Below are 18,575 nucleotides of genomic sequence, written 5' to 3' on the forward strand. Positions count from 1 at the left end.
TGGTAAATACCGTGGAGTGGTTCCAACCCATAGTGACCCTGCACAGGGTTTCCAAGGCTGTAAATCTTTACGGGAGCAGAAAGCCTCATCTTTCTCCTGTGGAACAGCTGGTATTTTGAACTGCCGACTTTGAGGTTAGCAGCCCAATTCACAAAGATTTAGGGCCTCAGAAACCCTATACAGGGTGACTATGAGTCTGGACTGACTCTACACCACTGAACAGCAACAACAAAGGCTATGTAAGTTGAACTTTGTTCCTTAAACTTCAGCATTAAAAACAACTGAAAAAAAAAGACAAAAGCAAAGATACAACTATAAAACTGTAGCATTTTGTTACTGCGTCTATGGATTGAATTTGGGACCCCCAAGCAAACTTGAGCACTTAAAAACACAAGTGCAATATTAATGTTATCTAAAACAGGGTAGCTTTAAGCATCACTCAGTTAGTAATCATTGTTATCCTGATCATTTACAAAGGATTTCTAGAACCACTTCAATGAACTAGACATCTGATTAAAAAATAATAATAATAAATTCAAGAGCTCTTTATCAAATGACTTTTTATTCCCAGTAAAGTTGTGAGGTAGAGGTAGAAACACTGTCCACTTGAGAGAACTACCTCGGAAAGGTGCAGCAGGTGCTTATAAATGGCTGTTGAGCACGTCTGTCCACCCAACATGCAATGGGCTTGCCAAATCCCAAACTACATGTTGGAAAACTTGTAGTTCTGGGCTTGTGATCAACCAGTCCATGACAATAGTGACAGGTCTCCTGGTCACCTGCCCCTGGACCTAGCTTTCTCAACACAATTAAATAATCAACATAAGATGCTCCCACCTGTTTTCATTAGTCCACACTATTAGTTTTCTCTGCGTATGAAGGGGCTTCAAAAGGTTTGTGGAAACATTTTATTATCCATTAATCTCATGTTCCCACATACTTTTTGAAGCCCCCTCGTACTTCTCACAATCCCCCAGCTAAGATCCTTGGTCTACTGTTAGCTACTAAGGGCTGTCAGTAAACCAGATACCAAAGGTTATCCTGGGTGGTAAAAACCAATGTGTTTAGATGCTAACAGTTCAAGTTCAACCAGAGTAATCTCAAAAGAGAGTTCTGGTGATCTACTGAAAAATCAGCCGCTGAAAGCCCTGTAAAGTACAATTAAGGGTTTGCCATGAGTCAAAACAAACTTGACAGTAACAGGTAAACCAAAGACTAGAGCGGCCTGCACTGTACCAGCTAAAGGTTACCACAGAACAAGGACTGCATGCAGTCACAGAGCCCACTAATTCACAAACTCTGTTCCCATCTCTGTTCACACTGTTGTTTGTTAAAAGCCATCGAGTTGGTTCCAAATCACAGCGACACTGCTTAGGGTTTCCCAGGAGCGGCTGGTGACTTTGAACCGCTGACCTTGTGGTTTAAACAGACCTTGTGGTTCAGTGCTTTATCCCACAAAGCCCCATCAGGATTCCACCCTCTGCCTCTTGTTGTTGTTAAATGTCGTCGAGTTGGTTGCACCCGTGTATAGGGTTTCCGAAGAGCAACTGGTGAGCTTGAACCACCAATTTTGCGGGACAAATCAACTTTGCAGTCCAGCACATTAAGCCACGGTGCTACACCAGGACTCCTCTGCCAAAAGGGCCTACATCCCCCATCCCCACTTAAGGAAACTGGGTTAATGGCTCAAAAAGACATCTTCCACAGTGCAGTCCTCATGCCTTCAACAGAGTGTTCCCATTCGCAATATGGAAGCCTCATGGCATTTTTCATATCCTCTGTATTCAAAAACCCACTCCATTGCATCAATTGTAGCTCATAGTGGCCCTATAGTACAGCGTGACCCTAATGAACTGTTCCTTATGTTTTCCAAGGCTATAAATCTTTAGTGAAGCAGACTGCCATATTGGAAGAGCTGGTGAGTTTAAACTGCCCACTTTTTGGTTAGCAGCTGGGCTCTCCTTTCTATTCCTTACTTCTTAAAAGCAGCTTACACTTTGGGGTGATTACTATGTACCCAAGTATTGTAAGTACAGCAGTGTACTTCATTGTCATAGCTCTATGGGAGGTATTGTCATCACTGGCATTTTATAAAAGTAGAACCCACAGCTTAGAGAAGAGATTAGGTAACCTACCCAAAATCAGGAGCTCTGGTAGCATAGTGGCTATGAGTCGGGCTGCTTACCTCAAGGCAGCAGTTCGAAACTACCAGCTGCTCCGCGGGAGAAAGATGAGGCTTTCTGCTCCCATAAAGGTTTACAGAAACCTTGTACAGGGTCGCTATGAATCAGAACCGACTCCATGGTACTTAACAACAACAGCCCAAAATCAACTGTTAAGGGATAGATGCAGAGTTCCAGCCAGACCCCTGGCTTCAAAACTTTTGCCCTTAACCCTGGTAGACATGGGATGCTGCCATTGAGCAAAGGGTGCATTCTCGATCACCTTTCCTCTATGAAAAATGGAGATCGGGTCTTCCTCAAAACTGTATCTATTCCGAGTGATCTAGGGAACATCTTATGTCTGCAAATAGTGATAACAGCCTAACTTTGTGTGAACCGTTCCTCCTTAAATTTAAAAATCAGGATGAGCAGAACAACAGGGTTAGTATTTAAAATGTCATTAAGCAGCTGACAGGATCAAGAGCAAATGAACAAATATAATCGTTAGGATCGTAAAAAATTTATATATATATGGAGTTCTGGTGTGGCACTGTAGGATAATCACTTGAGCACAAGATCGGTTTGAAATGCAGGGTCGGTGATTCAAACTCACCAGCTGTTCCTCAGAAACCCTATATAGGGTCGCTATGAGTCAGAACCCAGTCAACAGTACTTAACCACACATATATATGACCATCGCCCACCAGAGCAGCACTCCTTCCTGATCTTCACTTCTAGCTCCCCTAAAGAGAACCACTACCCTTATTCTTACTTGCATCTTCCCCCCACCTCAAAATTTTACCACCTGCTTATTTATTTCTAAACATTAGTTTTACTTTGTCTTGTATGTTTTCTTGTCCAGCTTCCTCTGCTAAATGAACTAGTCATCTGTGACTGAGTCTAATTGTAGTTTGTTGTTTTATTGCCATATAATATCTCATTAGATGCATATATCACAAATTTACCCACTCTATTGGTGATGGGACATCTCTAGTTTGGACTACCATGTTTTATTGACCATTCATTTTGACTATGAACAATGCCACTATGAAAGAACATTGCAGCGCCCATCTGTTGCACACATTATGTTGAAATGCTGAGTTAAAGAGAATGAATCGTCTCTAACTTCATTAGGTACTGGTACTGCCAAATTGTTTTTTAAATGATTGTTAACAATTTCCCTTCCCACCAATAGTGCATGAAAACTCCCTAATAGTATTTTGTGGGCTTAATTCACCTTTCCTGATTACTGGTGAGATTGTGTTTATTATCTGTTTATTAGCCATTTGATTCTCCAACTGCATGAAAAGTCTATTCACGTCTTTAGCCATTTTTCTTCTGGATTGCTGTTTAAATATCCATCTTAATCTGTGCGTTCTAGTTTTCTTTAACCTTCTCAAGAATTACTATCAGCTTTCAATTTTCTTCCCCTTTTTATTGCAAAGATAAAAACTACTTCATCTTCATTCTTAGGGTGGTTATCTTAAGGAATTACAAGCACGTATGTTTGAAAACTAAGGAGCTCTGGTAGCATAGTGGTTACAAATCGGGCTGCTAACCTGAAGGTCAGCAGTTCAGTACTACCAGCGGTTCCATGGAAGAAAGATGAGGCGTTCTGCTCCCGTAAAGATTTACAGCCTCGGAAACCCTGTGCAGGATCACTATGCGTCGGAACCAACTCCACAGTACTACTTAACAGCAACGTTTGAAAACTTAATAAATACTTTTATTCTCTACCTGGACACATAACCACCTTAAACATCTTGATTATAAATAATCCCCCTTCCCAACATACACGCGATTGTTGTTATTACAGCTAAACTTAATTATATATATTTACACATGCTATTAGGTGCAGTTCATTTGGTTACAACCCTCAGCAACCCTATGTATGGTTTTCAAGGAACCGCTTGTGGGTTTGAACTGCCAACCTTAAGGTTATCCTACAGCACCACACATGGAATGTTCATAAGTACACATATACAGATATAGAGTATCACTTTGCTCTTAATTCCTTCCTACATGCAAGGTATTAAGGGACTATCTGCTTGAAATACAACTGAGAATTTATTCTAGCACAGATAATGATTTTTCATTTTTTGGTATCTCTAATTTAGTTTTGTTCTTGAAAAATATTTTCTCTGGATATAATATCATGGTGAAAGTGATTTCATTTCAACACCTTACTGATATTACTTCACTATCTCCTGGCTTCCAATTTGCTGTTGAGAAATCTGTTATTAGTCTGTTCCTCACATAAAAGCAATAGGCCTTTTTCTTTTGGCTGCCTTAAAGGTTTTTCCCTTTGTATTTAAGATTTGGAAGGTTCACTCTGATTTTCTTAAATCTCACCCTGGCTGAGATTTAATACATTCCTTGGACTGCTGACTTTTATCAGCTCGGAAAAAAACCCCCTTATTTGTTCTTTTCAATTAATGCTTTCATCCTATTCCATTTTTTGTTTTCTTTCTGCAACTACAATGGAAAGCATCAAGCTTGTCATTATATCCTTCATGTCCTTCAATCCTTCTGTGTTTTGCATGTTGTTATCTCACAAGGCTCCAGTCTGAACAGTTTCTTCTGCAATATTTTCTAGTTTACACGTCTTCTCTTAAGTTGCATCTGTTCTGTTACTGAGTTCTTAATGTTAGTTATTGCATTTTTTCAGTTCTAGGCTTTCTGATTATTTTTCAAATTCAGGGCAAGTCAAAACATATCAGCCCTAGGGTTTGTATTCAATCAAACGTTTTATTGAATGCTTTATTCCAATCAAAAACCTTTTAAAACATGGCTGCAGACAAGTTCTCTCAGTCTTTGTCTTGATGGTGGTGGTGGTGACATGCTGTGGAGTTGGTTCCGACCCATAGCGACACTGTACAGGGTTTCCGAGGCTATAAATATTTACAAGAGCAGAAAGCCTCATCTTTCTCTCGCGGAACAGCTGAGAGTCTTGAACTGCTGACCTTGTGGTTAGCAGCCCGATTCATAACCACTATGCCACCAGAGCTCCTTGTCTTGATAAGGAATCTTATAAAAATCAAAACCCTGGCTTCATGGGGATCTGTGGGGCCACTGTAATTCAGAGCAGAAAGGTTTGTTCAGAAGGTTATGGCAACATTGTTTTTCTTTTTGAGATTCCAAAAGGGTAGCCTTGGTAGATTTTTTTGAAGGACACAGGACAATCACCAAAACTTATTATGAAGAAGTTTTAAGAAAGTCAAATCCAGCATGGGTGACAAAAAAGCCAAGAAACATGCACCAAGAACTACTTTCCCATCACAACAGCCTTTGAGGGTAGCAAGGGCTGTACTTTTGGGATTTCAATGGACAACCTTACCACATCTACCACATAGCTGGGAACTTACCCCATCACACTTCTTTGTATTTCCCAAACTCAAATAACATTCAAAAGCATTAGCTGAGTCCCTTGAAGATGCCAAAGCTGTCGTATTGACTAGGTGTAAATTGAAGAGCACAAATTCTTCAGGGATGAGTTAGAAAGATGGAGACGCTACCTTCAGAAGTGTACTGACCTACATGTAAGGCACGTCAAGAAACTAGAGATTCACATTTTGGTATTTTTCTTAAATAAAAAGGTTTCTTTGATTTTCTAACAATACTCTTTTGATTTATCCTTGTGAGATTTTTCTTAAATTTCCAATGGCCTGATGCCACTATAATAATTAACACCTTTAGAAAACTATGTTTAGGAAGAAGGTTCGAAAAACATGTGGCACAAAGAGCTAAAATCCTTTTAGACTTGGAAGTCAGTCTTCTGCACTGAAAATCCATTTTAGAAAAACTTGCAATTTCTTCTTCTGAGAAAGAGTGTTTAGTCCAAAGACTTCCTTGTAAGCTGAGGTATAACAGGAAATTAAAATAAGAAGCCTCACCTTTCTCATTTATGAATAAAGAAGGGAAAAAAAGTGAAGGTAGCCAGCCCTGTACCACTAATTATGAAATGCAAAACTTGGCAACACTTCTAAACTACCAAGTTTTAAAGCCATTTGAAAAGAGTGGCTAAACCCCTTCTCCACTGGAACCAAGTACCCTTCAAAAGTCTAGGCTCATCTTTCCATCCACCCTGGAAAATAAAGCAACTTCACATCTTGACCTTTATTTTCCCTCAACCTGCATTTCCTCACACTTTATGTCAAATAAAAATCAGCAAGGGAAGCTTCTCTGCCCCTCCTCTTGTCCTTACATTTTTTTCTTTAGGAATCTGTGTTGACACATCATATCTAGCAAAACGTTCGTGCACACACGGACGCAAGCCTGAAGACATACAGTGATGTCTCAAGTCTGAAGCACTGCTTCAAGTATATTGTGTTTTGTAATCATAATGCAAATTATGTTGGAAAGGAAATTTGGGACATGGTACTAACAGGAGTATTCTAATTTATCCATTGGCCACTGGAGGTTTCAGTACTTTGAATGCATTAAACGCAGCCCAGAAGCTCTTTACAAATGGTTCTGTGAATATAAATACACAAGTCCCTGAACTCCAGGAAAAGAACCAAAGGACAGAAGCAGCTGAGGTTTAGAAAATTTAGAATGAAAAAAGAACAAAAATTGTAACTCTGTCCAATTGTTTTATAAGCACTACACTAATGGAGTCCTTGTGTGGCGCTGAGAGTTAATGCGCTACACTGCAAGGTCGATTTGAACTACAAGGTCAGCAGTTCAAGCTCACCAGTTACTCCTCAGAAACCCTATAGATAGTTGCTGTAAGTTGGAACTGACTCGACACCATTTATCAACAACAATATGATAGCATATGTCTCTGGCCTGCACTAATGCTGTTGTTGTTGTTGTTAAGTGCCTTTCTTTGAGTCGGTTCTGATTCATAGCGACCCTGTATAGGATTTTCCATGTGGCATTGTAGGATAAGCCCTCGACCATTAGGTCAGTTTGAACAACAAGTTTGGTGGATGACCTTTTGGTTCAAACCGACCTTTCAGTCCAGTGCTCATCCTACAGTGCCACCCCAGGACTTGAAAAGTCTTAATGAAGAACCTGTTTCAAGGTCCCTTGTCCCCTCCATGTGGGTGCAATGACAGTCTTAGTATAGGTGGCCTTCAAATTCTAAGAACAGAGTTTCACAGGTTTATCCCCCTGACATGTGATTTTCCTGGATAAACAAAATGACTTCACTGGCATCTTGGTGACTTGGGCAACTTGAGCAAAACAGGAAGCCTTTGGCTCTGGTCTACAAGCTGAAGAAAAAGGGAAGCAGGAGTCCAAGCTCACTTCTTAAGTCTACACACAAGCCATGCTACCCAGAGATATTTCTCTTCTGAGGCTAGAGAACCATTTTGTTATTGTTGTCAAGAGCCATCAAGTCGATTCCAATTCATAGCAACCCTGTATAGGGTTTCCAAGGAGCAGCTGGTAAGCTTGCACCACCGACCTTGTAGTTCAGTGCAATAACCCTCAGCACCACACCAGAACTCATAAGCACCAGCAAAAATGGAAGCCATTAAGATGGCAGTGGAAGGGGAAACCACTTCTCCAAGGCTGCGGGGGAAAGAGAAAGTGGGTGAATGAGGTCATCGTCTTTTGTCCAGATGAGTAAACAAGCAGATCTGGGGACTCTCCTTGTAGTTTTAGGTCTGTGCAAACAGAGATGGAAGAATAATGCTGTTGCATGGTATCCTTCTGGTCCACTCAGCTATAAATCACCTGATAGTGGCAGCTTCAAGGAGTGGGTTTTGCCCCCAACTGCCTTCCTTTCTTCTCTCTATAGCATTGTCCCATAGATGCCAGGATACTTTCAAAAGCTTAAATTTCAGGAGACATTCTCCTCAGGAATAGAGTCAATAATAAAGAATAAATAAGCCATGTCACTTGGAAAAAGATCCAAAACCTTTTATTTTTACATATTTTCAATTACAGCAGGAATGTGCCCCCCCCCTTATAAGAATATATATAATTATTCCTAGTATCTATGGAGGGTTTCTGCTCCCATAAAGATTTAAAGCCTTGGAAACTCTATACAGGATTGCTAGGAGTTAGAACCAACTTATGGCACCTAACAACAACAAATATCTATGGTGGGACTATTTTCTGAGGACCAGCTCCAATGTGGAGTCCTGGTGTGGTGCTGTGGGATAATGAGCTGGACTGCAAGGTCGGTTTGAACTTCAAAGTCAGTGGTTCAAGCTCATCAGCCACTCCTTAAAAACCCTGTACAGAGTGGCTATGAGTCTGAACTGACTGGACAGCACTTAACAACAATTTGTTATATTGATGTCCTAGTATGGCGCTGTAGGAAAAGCACTAGATTGCTAATCACAAGGTTGATGGTTCAAACCCACCAGCTGCTCCTCGGAAACCCTATCCAGGGCCAGGCATAGGATAACAAGAACAACAACACTGGTTATATTAAAGTCTGAAATTTAAATTTGATTGAAAATATTCCGAGATGTACTACCCATAAGTTTCTCATCCCAGTTCTGTGTAGGAGAGTACTCATTAACTTGTGGCAGTGGTATTGGTTGAGAAGAAAAGTTGGCAACAAGAGACTAAGTTGACAAGGCTCCTCAAAGAACAGGGAAGTAGGACAATTTACAGTTGCTAACACCAGATTAATCTCACCAGTGGTTGGTGTTCCACTTATCATGAGTATCAGGTCGTCAACACTTACCAGAGAAACTAGAAATATTTTTACATTTCAGCCTGACATTATGGATCTTTTCAGTGCATTGTTCTCCATGCAAACAGACACAACAAAGGTAACAGGACTCCGAGTCCTCCGAGTAGGTGGTGCAGAACAAAGTTTCAAAAGGAAAGGTAAAGCTCTCTCTCTTCCAGTCCCTGGTGCACCGGGAGCTGTGGGTGTCGGTGCAGACACGGCCAAGCCCAACAACCACACTACGTACAACCAGTCCCGGAAACGGCACAGAAATGGCATCAAGAAACCCCAATCACAATGATATGAGTCTCTCAAGGGGATGGACCCCAAGTTTCTGAGGAACATGCACTTTGCCAAGAAGTACAACGTGAAGGGCCTGAAGAAAATACAGGCCAACAATGGCAAGGCCATGGATGCACATGCCAAGGTTCTCGTAAAGCCCAAGGAGGTCAAGCCTAAAATCCCAAGGGGTGTCAACAGCAAGCTCAGGTGACTGGCCTACACTGCCCATCCCAAGCAGGGGAAGCAGGCTTGGGCACGCACTGCCAAGGGTCTGAGGTTTTGTTGGCTACAGTTCAAGGCCAATGCTCAAACTAAGGCTGAAGCATCAACTAAGGCCTCAGCCTCAACTCAAGCTCTAGCCAAGGCTTTATCTCCAGCCCCAGCCAAGGCCTCAACTCAGGCTCCCAAAGGTGCCCGTACCCCCACAAAGATGGAATAGACTTCTCCATCTGAGGACAGAGGGTCTGACATGACCCTGTGGACTACCATCTGCTTGGAGCTGGTGTCCTTCTGTGCTATTTGACAAATAAACCTGAGGCAGGGGACCAGGGAAAAAAAAGGAAGGGGAAAACAAGCATCAGGTTTTAAGAAGATATTTTCTAGCTATAAAAGCAATTTCTGCTGCTTTAGAAAATTGGAAGGGCACAAGAAGAATCAAGATGACCTATAAAATCACCACTCAAGCAACATTGCTGTTAACCCTTCTCTAATGTAAAGGCTATATACTAAATTCTGATTTAGATTTTTACATACAAAACATCTTTTGTGCATCTCAAAATCATAAATAACCAGTTAACTACAATCTCTCTCCAGCTGAATTTAGTGCTAATGTAGACTTGTGCAGAATTTACGTAAAGTACCAGATGGTTCTTTTTAAGACAATATCTTCCCAGTCCATAGTTAATCCTCTTGTCTGGGCTCAGAAGAATATATCTCTCTCTCTATATATATATATACTTCAGATTAATACTTTCTAATGATGAACATACAATCTTCTGTCTATGTGTTAGGTATATACAAAGGTACCCAATTACATACTAAAACTAGAAAACCAAATCATACTTGCATACCTTTACTTCTAGAAGCAACATGCAGAATAAATCATCAAATGCTGCTAATGTAAGAAACAAAGATCAAATTAACCTTCTCCTTCTTCATTTTTTAAAGTAAGAAATTGTCAAAGGTCAGATTAACCTTTTTTCTCTTCATCAGAACGAACATGAATAAACAAAAGATTTCAGTGCAGAAATTTGCCATTAATCAGACAGACAATAATGCCCAGGCACCTCTATTCTTTATATTACAAAACAACTATATAAATAAAAAATTGGGACAGGACAATAACAGTAGCTTTGTCTACAAACAAATGAGAATATAAAGGAAGACAAGGGTACAAAGTCCCTGGTATGAAAGATGTGAGTCTTCTGTCATAGTGAGGGCTTCAACTAGTTCATTCCAGTTCTACCCACTGCTAAGAAAAGTCAAATTCTCAGCAGGGACTAGGACCAGAATGAACCTGCCCAGAGCCCTAGTTACGGTACAGGATGTTGAAGGGTAAGATATGAATTTAGGAAGCTTTAAAAAAGACTTAAAGATACTTTTATGACTTGACTAAAATATATATTTCAACCAAATTAATGCATTGTAAGTTTTAGTGGTGCTAGGTAATTTTATACCAGCTCATTATTTTGGACAATTTATATTAAATAATGAGCAACAATTTAATATCCCATTTATTCTTAAATTCATATTAAGTAACCCACAAAACACTTCCCTTGAACATGTTTTATTTTTATACTTTACTAGTAAGCTTTAGGAGTCCTGATATGGCACTGCAGGTTAATACACTAGACTGCAAGATTGGTCTCAACCGCAAGGATGGCAGTTCAAACTCACCAGCTACTCTTCAGAAACCCTATATAGGGTCACTATGAGTCGAAACCAACTTGATGGCACTTAACAACAAGTAAGCTTTGGACTAGCAAAGTACAGTATGTACTGGACTGTAAACCACATGGTTTGAGCACGCCAATTGCTCCGAGAGAGAAAGATGAGGCTTTCTGCTCCCGCCAAGATTTAAAGTCTCGGAAACCTCATACAGGCTTAATTTGAGTCGGAACTGACTCCATGGCGTTTAACAACAACAATAGTAAGGATGAAACAGGAAAGGAGGGAAAATGAACCACTGTAATGACAGATATCAAATCATCCTGTAGGTTTTGAGTGATGTTTTCCATATACTATTTTAACCATTAAAAATCCGTTTTAATATTACTCTAATAGCTGTTCTGGTATAGCCCTGTGGGGTAAAGCGCACCAGATGCTCCTTGAAAACCCTGTACAAGGTCACTACAAGTTGGAACCGGCTCAATTGCACTTACCGACAACAACATCTTTTCAGTGATATATTACTCATCATCTGACACTGACCGGTTGGTTGTATGTAACTTTAACAATCATGGATACTTTTTTTTCCTTCCTGAAAGCGATGTTTCACTTCATATATTCTTATTTTAATAAAAAGACCCAATTCTGGCTACCAAAAAAGATTTCTGATGGTGGTTGTACATTGTCGAGTAGGTTCTGACTCATAGTGACCCTGTATACAGTTTCTGAGGCTGTTAATGTTTACAGAAGCAGAAAGCTTCATCTTTCTCCTGTGGAGCAGCTGGTGGATTCAAACTGCTGACCTTGTGGTTTAGCAGCCCAACATGGAACCCATATCACTACCAGGGTTCTAACTCACAGTGACCCTGTATAAGGTTTCTAAGGAGTGGCTGGTGGGTTTGAACTGCCAACCTTGCAGATAACAGTCCAGTGCTGATCCTACAGTGCCATACCAGGACTCCTGTAGAGACACCACAGAAAAGGATAAAGAAGTCTCACATTTGGTGTTCATTCCCATACTTCCAGAATACTACATACAACATTGATTTCTCCTATGATAAGGCCTCACACTTGTCGGCAATTTTTTGTGGTACCCCAGGTATAACAGGTCTTACCTTACCAAAGAGGCAGAGCTGCAAGACCACAACCTTGAGTAATAAATTGCTGCCATCTTTACCTGGGTATTTTTAACCTCCAAAGAACACTAGCTACAACCTCATCAGTGAATGTTTCAAGCAAAGTGCTCTGTCAAAGTCTTTGCTTTCTTTTTTCCTAGAGAGGGCAGACAAGAGGGTGGAAAAGATAATTTACCTGCATCAATTTTCTGGAGAGCTCATTAGTGAGGAACTCTTCTTCCTTCTCATAATTTACCGCCAGGGTTTCTTTCTCCTTCTGCAAAGCCTGAATTTTCTTGAATAAAGTGTTACTGATGAATTCTTCTTCTTGCTCAGCCCTGGCTTGCTGTTTGAAGAAAAAAATCAGAAAAGAAAACAAAAACATATGGTAAGGAAACAGGAAATTTGCTCATTGAAATACAGTTTTGCTTTGTTTTAAATTTCTGAAGAGGGCACCCATTTTAATTAGAGCTCTATTCGCAACTCTGAAACAATACATCCCCAAGAAGCACAAACTAGAGGTAATCAAGCAGTACTTAAGGAAACCAATGTTAGCATTATCCCAAAGGGCCTCCCTCTGTACTATGTATTACCGTCTTCTTAAAGTGACATTGCTGCTAGCTACCAGCAAGTCACCAGCTGATTCAGGGAGACCCCAAGCACAACAGATGAAACTGCTCATACTCATAGTCCACAGATAAACATGATTATCTGTGGACCATGAGACCACTGGGATCCATAGCATGGGATTCACTGGCTGGTTTTCAGAAGTAGACCAGCAGGTCTTTCTTTCTAGTCTGGAAACGTCACTAAACTCTGTTTAGCATCATAGCAAAATACAAGTCTCCACTGTCAGACAAGTAGGGGACTAAGCATGAGGTAGATGGCTGGAAACGGAACCCAGGACTCCTGCGTAAAAAGTACAAATTCCTCCAATGAACCACCAAAGCCATATTCTAAAAGTCCACAGTTCACAGAAATTAGCAAAGTTCGTTTAGTCAGTTTTTAAATAGCAATCACAAGTCCAAAGCCAACATCCAGAATGCAGGTCCAATCCTGTGGTTTGAGCATTTATTTGTGACAAATCTCTGCCTTGTCACGGTGTCTCGGTTTTATAGTTGTCAGGGATTCTTCTTTGTGCTAACTGAAATAGTTTAGGCAATGGGTGCAGAGGTCAATTCACTTAAAAGTATAAACCTGTGAAAACCTGGGGGACACAGGGGAAGGATTGCATGGAGGGGATTGTAACCATGGCAATGAGACGATATACGATAGAATGAATGTAAAACTAATGTTCTCCCATGTAAACTATCACATAATTCACAACATTTAAGAAAAAAAAAGAGTATAAACCTGTCTGTCACCTCTGCAGGATGTTACTGAAATGGTTTGGGTATGCCTTTATAAAAGGCATACAGGGACACATTTACATATTCATAGTAATAGACTAGGATAGTGATGGGAAAGAAATATATCAAAATGGTTAAAAAGTAGTGATTTCAATGGAGTGGGCGTCTAGTGGGTAAAGGGGAACAAGCATGAACGAGAGGTGCTTTATCTTTTATTTTATGAAATTCCTTTCTGAGAAATTTTTGAGGAGAATGGCAAGCACATGCAATACCAAAATTTTTAAATATAAGAAAAAACAGGATCTGACATGTTTCAATAAAGATGAAATACTCTTCTGGAGATAAAATGTTTGAATAAACAAACCAAAATGACCAGAAGAGAAACCGACAGCTGGTTTTCAGAGAGATGGAAAAAAGCGAACACTGGTAAAATGTCTACAAGACGAGAATGCCCCTCGGTTGGCAGAGGCAGCAGCCGAGGACCAGGGTGGCGAGGACCACCTAGCCAGTGACCTGAGCGTCACCAGTGAAAACGGCTCCCTGGAAGGCTCGAGCAGCCAATCCCTGACAGATAACAAAGCCAACCTCATCAAAATCAACCTCAAGAACCTGGGGATCACAGAGGCCAAAGGCAAGAGCGAGCTCCCAGGGCTGGGCCTCTGTGAGCCCGAGGATGATGTGTCATGCAAGCTGGTGGAGCAGTCCTCAGGCAAGGTGAGCTACAAAGAAGATGGCCCAGGAGTGGCATGTGCTGCGGCAGCTATTTGTCCAGACCCAGTGGCCCAGCAACCAGAACTATGATTCCACCATGGCCCAGACGGGTCTGCCATGCTCAGAGGTCATGCGCTGGTTCGGGGACAGCAGATATGCCCTGAAGAACAGCCAGCTCAAGTGGCTCAAAGACTACAAGCGGGGATTGCTGGTCATTGCCCCTGGCAACTGGGAGCTGCTGCAAGACTATTACACGTCACACAAGATATTGTATGAGGAGGACCTGCAGAGCCTCTGTGACAAGACCCAGATGAACTCCCAGCAGGTCAAACAGTGGTTTGCTAAGAAAATGGGCGAGGAAACCTGGGCTGTGGTGGACACGGGCATTGAGGAGCAGGGCCCCAGTGCAGGAGAGAATACAGCTGTTCACAAAGGGCTGGGTGCTGCCTCTGCAGAGGAGAACAATGAGTTATGGGAACCTACTGCCCCCGAGGCCAGCTCTGAGCCTTGTGACACCTTGAATCCCCAGACTGGACTTCAGCTGGAAATGGACTGAATTGGAACCGATCGTGGTGATGGACTGGACAGTCTGTGATGCCGCCTGTCACATAGACGGGCCAGCCTATCCCTGCTGCCTGATGCTGTTCTCATACCCAGCCGCGGGTCATCCCAGAGTGTGGTCAGTGGCCTTGAAGCCAGCCAGCCCATCCCCATCTGCTACCACCAGAGCAAGAGAGAGACTGGGATTCTCATCAGTTTGTCCCATTTCAAATTGTTCCGATTTCATATTCATAGAATCAACTGTTCAAGATAGATGTTGCTTATGCAAATTTAATAAAATGTCAAGTTATAAACAACAACAACAAAAAACAATCCTTGAAAGAAATTCACCTTTCCAGAAAGACCTTTCTTATTGCAAACGGGCACATCTCAATTCAAAGCACTTTTTCAATGCAACATTTTGCTTCATGAATCCCAAGGAAAGTATCCCACTGTTCTCTGCCAATTGTGCAACATCTACATGAATCCCAAGTCTCCAACATCTGCCATTTATAAAACTCCAAGAAGGCCAGAAAGCAGGAGAGAAAAGGCCACCAGCATTAAATAATTATCACCTTTTATTGTAAAAAAGATCCAGCAACTACTCCCAGCTCTGACGGTTTAGATTTCCGAACGTATTCACCAGCAACTGCAACACCTACACCCTAATGCCCAGAGTTTCCACAATTCCTGCTCTCAATTACAGTGGCCTCAGAGGAAGTACACCAACTCCACCAACCAAAAAAGACCCAGACATATAGCTTAGAGTGGGAAACCATGCTTCAAGCAAAGTGGTGGCCTTAAGCACAACAAGGCTTAGCCCTCAAGCTGTTCTATCAGAGACCATCGTGGGATACACTGGAAAGTCTGAGCAACAAAGACCAAACCGATGGCCATTGAGTCGATTCTGTCTCATGATGACCCCATGAGAAGACTACTCTATGGGATCGTCAAGACTCTGATCTTCAGAAAACTGATGGCCAGGCTTTTCTTCTCAAGGGTAGGTTTGAACCACCAACCTTTCAAGTCAATTTTCATTGCAACCAATGGCACCAAGTCAGCAGTCTCTACATCTCCCATATATTCATTAGCACGTCTCAATATCTTCCTGTTTGCACTCTGGTTAATGTAAACTGCTGAAGATGGGTACTTCTTTCCTGCCTTTAAAAGAATCCCTGACAAGTCTTCGAAACTTGCATACTTCAAGTTCTCCAGATATCTCACACTATTGCAATGGGCAGGAATCCAAGGCATTTATTTAGGGCATATTTCACGCATATATCCAAGCCTGCAATCTGTTCAAGCTACCTGTTTTTCTGGTTTTGACTGATAAAGTCCTATATGATTTGAATGTTGATTATTTTAAAGTTGCAGAAAAGAAAGGTGAAGAGGAACTGAGCTGCTTTTTCTGAAAATTCTGGATTTAAAATTCAAAAGTGCATTTGCTATGCAAAAAAAGAAGTGTGGTTTATTATCCATCTGACTCAGCTTCTTGTACATGTAACAAATTCAGTATTTTAGGTGACTGGGTAATTTAATCATAAACAGCGAAACGGAACAAAACAGAGGACTCAGTACCTTCCCTTCCCTGTTACACACAAGTCTAGACATGAAAAGTTTAAAATAAGAGCCTGGACCCTAAGAGTTACCCATCCACCCCCAACACCTTCATATAACCCTGTTATACAAACAACATATTTCTGTGTCGTGTTCAAAAAACACCCTCTTAGAAGTAGATGAGTGGTTGCCTAAGACTTAGGGAGGAGTCCTGGTGTGGCGCTGTGGGCTAATGCGTAAAGTTGTTTGAACTGCAATGTCAGTGGTTCAAGCTCACCTGTCGCTCCTTGGAAACCCTATACAGCATCATTACTGGTCAGAATTGACTTGACGTCACTTAAAAACAACAAGGTTTAGAGAGACCACTGTTAATGAGAATGGGGTTTCTTTTGAGGGTGTTCAAAATGTTCTGGAATTGACACAACTTTGTGAATATAATAAAGACAAATCAAAAGGGTGGATTTTATAGTATACAAATCACATCACAATCAAAAAAATAAACTGGAAATTAGCAGGGTCACTGGACTGCTAATCACAAGGTTGGAGGTTCAAACCCATCATCTACAGGAGAAAGGTGAGACTGTCTACTCCTGGAAATATTTAGTCTCAGAAACCCGATGGAGGGTTGGTCTAGTTGAAATCGACTTGAAGACAATGGTCTGGGTTTGGTTTGGTAGTTCCAAGGAGCAGTCCCTGTTAGTATGTTGTTGTTGTTAAGTACTATCGAGTCGGTTCTGACCCGTAGTGACCCTGTATAGGTTTTCCAAAGAGCAACTAGTGATCTTGAACTGCCAATCCTGCAGTTCAAATGGCTTTGCAGTCTTGGGCATTAATCCACAGCTCCACACCAGGACTCCGTATAAGTCCCCAAAAGTGCTTGACTATTAACCAAAAGGTTGGAGGTTCAAACCTACCCAAAGACCCTTCAGAACAAAGGCTTGGCAATCTTCTCCCTGAAGGTCACAGCACTGACCATCCTATGGAATGCAATTCTCCTCTCAACACATGGGGTCACCAAGAGATGGAATAAACTCAGCGAAAACCGGTTTGCGTTTTGTTTTGGAATTTTTTCAGTATGGGGGTATTTCAGAGATCACTTTTTTTTTCTTTCTTTGTTGTGTGTGTCTCAAGGAACACAGCAAAAAAAAACACACCAAAAAGCCTCTCCAAATTAAGTGACCCATCACCAGCTGTAGGCAATGGGGGCTTTTGATTACTATCACTGTAGAATAGCCACTTGATTCTTGGCAAAGTCCATTTAACAGAAAGCCCATTCATGTCAGAAAGCCTACATGAACACATGGAACGACTGCAGTGCCTGTTAGACCCGACCTAACACGGCCAAGCACAACATAGATCTTACCACAGGCCTCCTTTAGCAAAGTTTTTTCCACTTCTTAATACTAACTGGAATTGTAGGAGGGTGTTATTCTGTCTCCCACAGACACTGAAATCAGAGGAAACCATCTGGAAAGATAAAATTCCCAGTTCCCAAAATATAAAACCCCAGCTCATCCTTTGTCCAATTGGTCACAGATCATTTTAAGTGAATAAACATATAAATCAGAACAAAAGATGCTTTGTCCGATACAGCCTCCAAGAAAATGACATTTCATTTTTTAAAGCATCACTTACAGTATACTAACAACATGCATAAACTCTGATTACCAGAGGATGAGACATGCATCATAAAAAAATATTAAATACACATTCTAGTTTCTATGCCCATCTGCTTTCTCCCCAGCTTTAGTCCTGGGTTTTTGTATTGCTGTAAACGAGTCCTGGCGTGGCGCTGAGGGTTAAAGCGCTGGACTGTAAAGCCACTTGAACTACAAGGTCAGCACTTCAAACTCACCAGTTGCTCCTCAGAAACCCAATACAGGGTCACTTGTTGTTGTTATTGTTATGTGCCATAGGGTTGGTTCCAACTCATAGCGACCCTGTACAGGGTTTCCGAGGCTGTAAATCTTTACGGGAGCAGACAGTGGGTAGACAGGATGAAGATAATAGAGCAGGCTGCTTTATGAAATCTTTTCACATTTGTTTGAGATGCTACTGTTGCTGGAAAGTGCCAAAGAGCCAATTCCGACCCACAGTGACCCTGGATAGGGTGTCCAAGGAACGGCTGGTGGGTTTGAACCGCCGACCTTGTGGTTAGCGGTCCTGTGCTTATCCTACAGCTCTACACATCCAAATTCAAAAATAAAGTTCCCTTTCAAAAACTTAACAAATGAATGGCAATTCACTGTAGTTTGTAACAAAGAAAATGTGAAAAACAGAAATTAAAAACTCCATGAAGGAAGACAACTTGTATTCGTATTTTGCATAAGCTTGTAGA

The 18,575-nt window shown here is 41.3% G+C and overlaps 1 protein-coding gene across 1 annotated transcript in view; it reads right to left on the reverse strand.

The window, feature by feature from the left end:
• CCDC6 (coiled-coil domain containing 6) overlaps positions 1-18,575 on the reverse strand; it is a 146,985-nt gene that overhangs the window by 55,568 nt on the left and 72,842 nt on the right. The window contains exon 2 of the mRNA XM_006835795.1: positions 12,277-12,426. Coding sequence (XP_006835858.1) covers positions 12,277-12,426 — 150 coding nt within the window. The remainder of the gene's footprint in view (positions 1-12,276; positions 12,427-18,575) is intronic.

The sequence above is a fragment of the Chrysochloris asiatica genome, unplaced genomic scaffold (assembly GCF_000296735.1).
Source record: "Chrysochloris asiatica unplaced genomic scaffold, ChrAsi1.0 scaffold00020, whole genome shotgun sequence".
Classification (NCBI taxonomy): Eukaryota; Metazoa; Chordata; class Mammalia; order Afrosoricida; family Chrysochloridae; genus Chrysochloris; species Chrysochloris asiatica.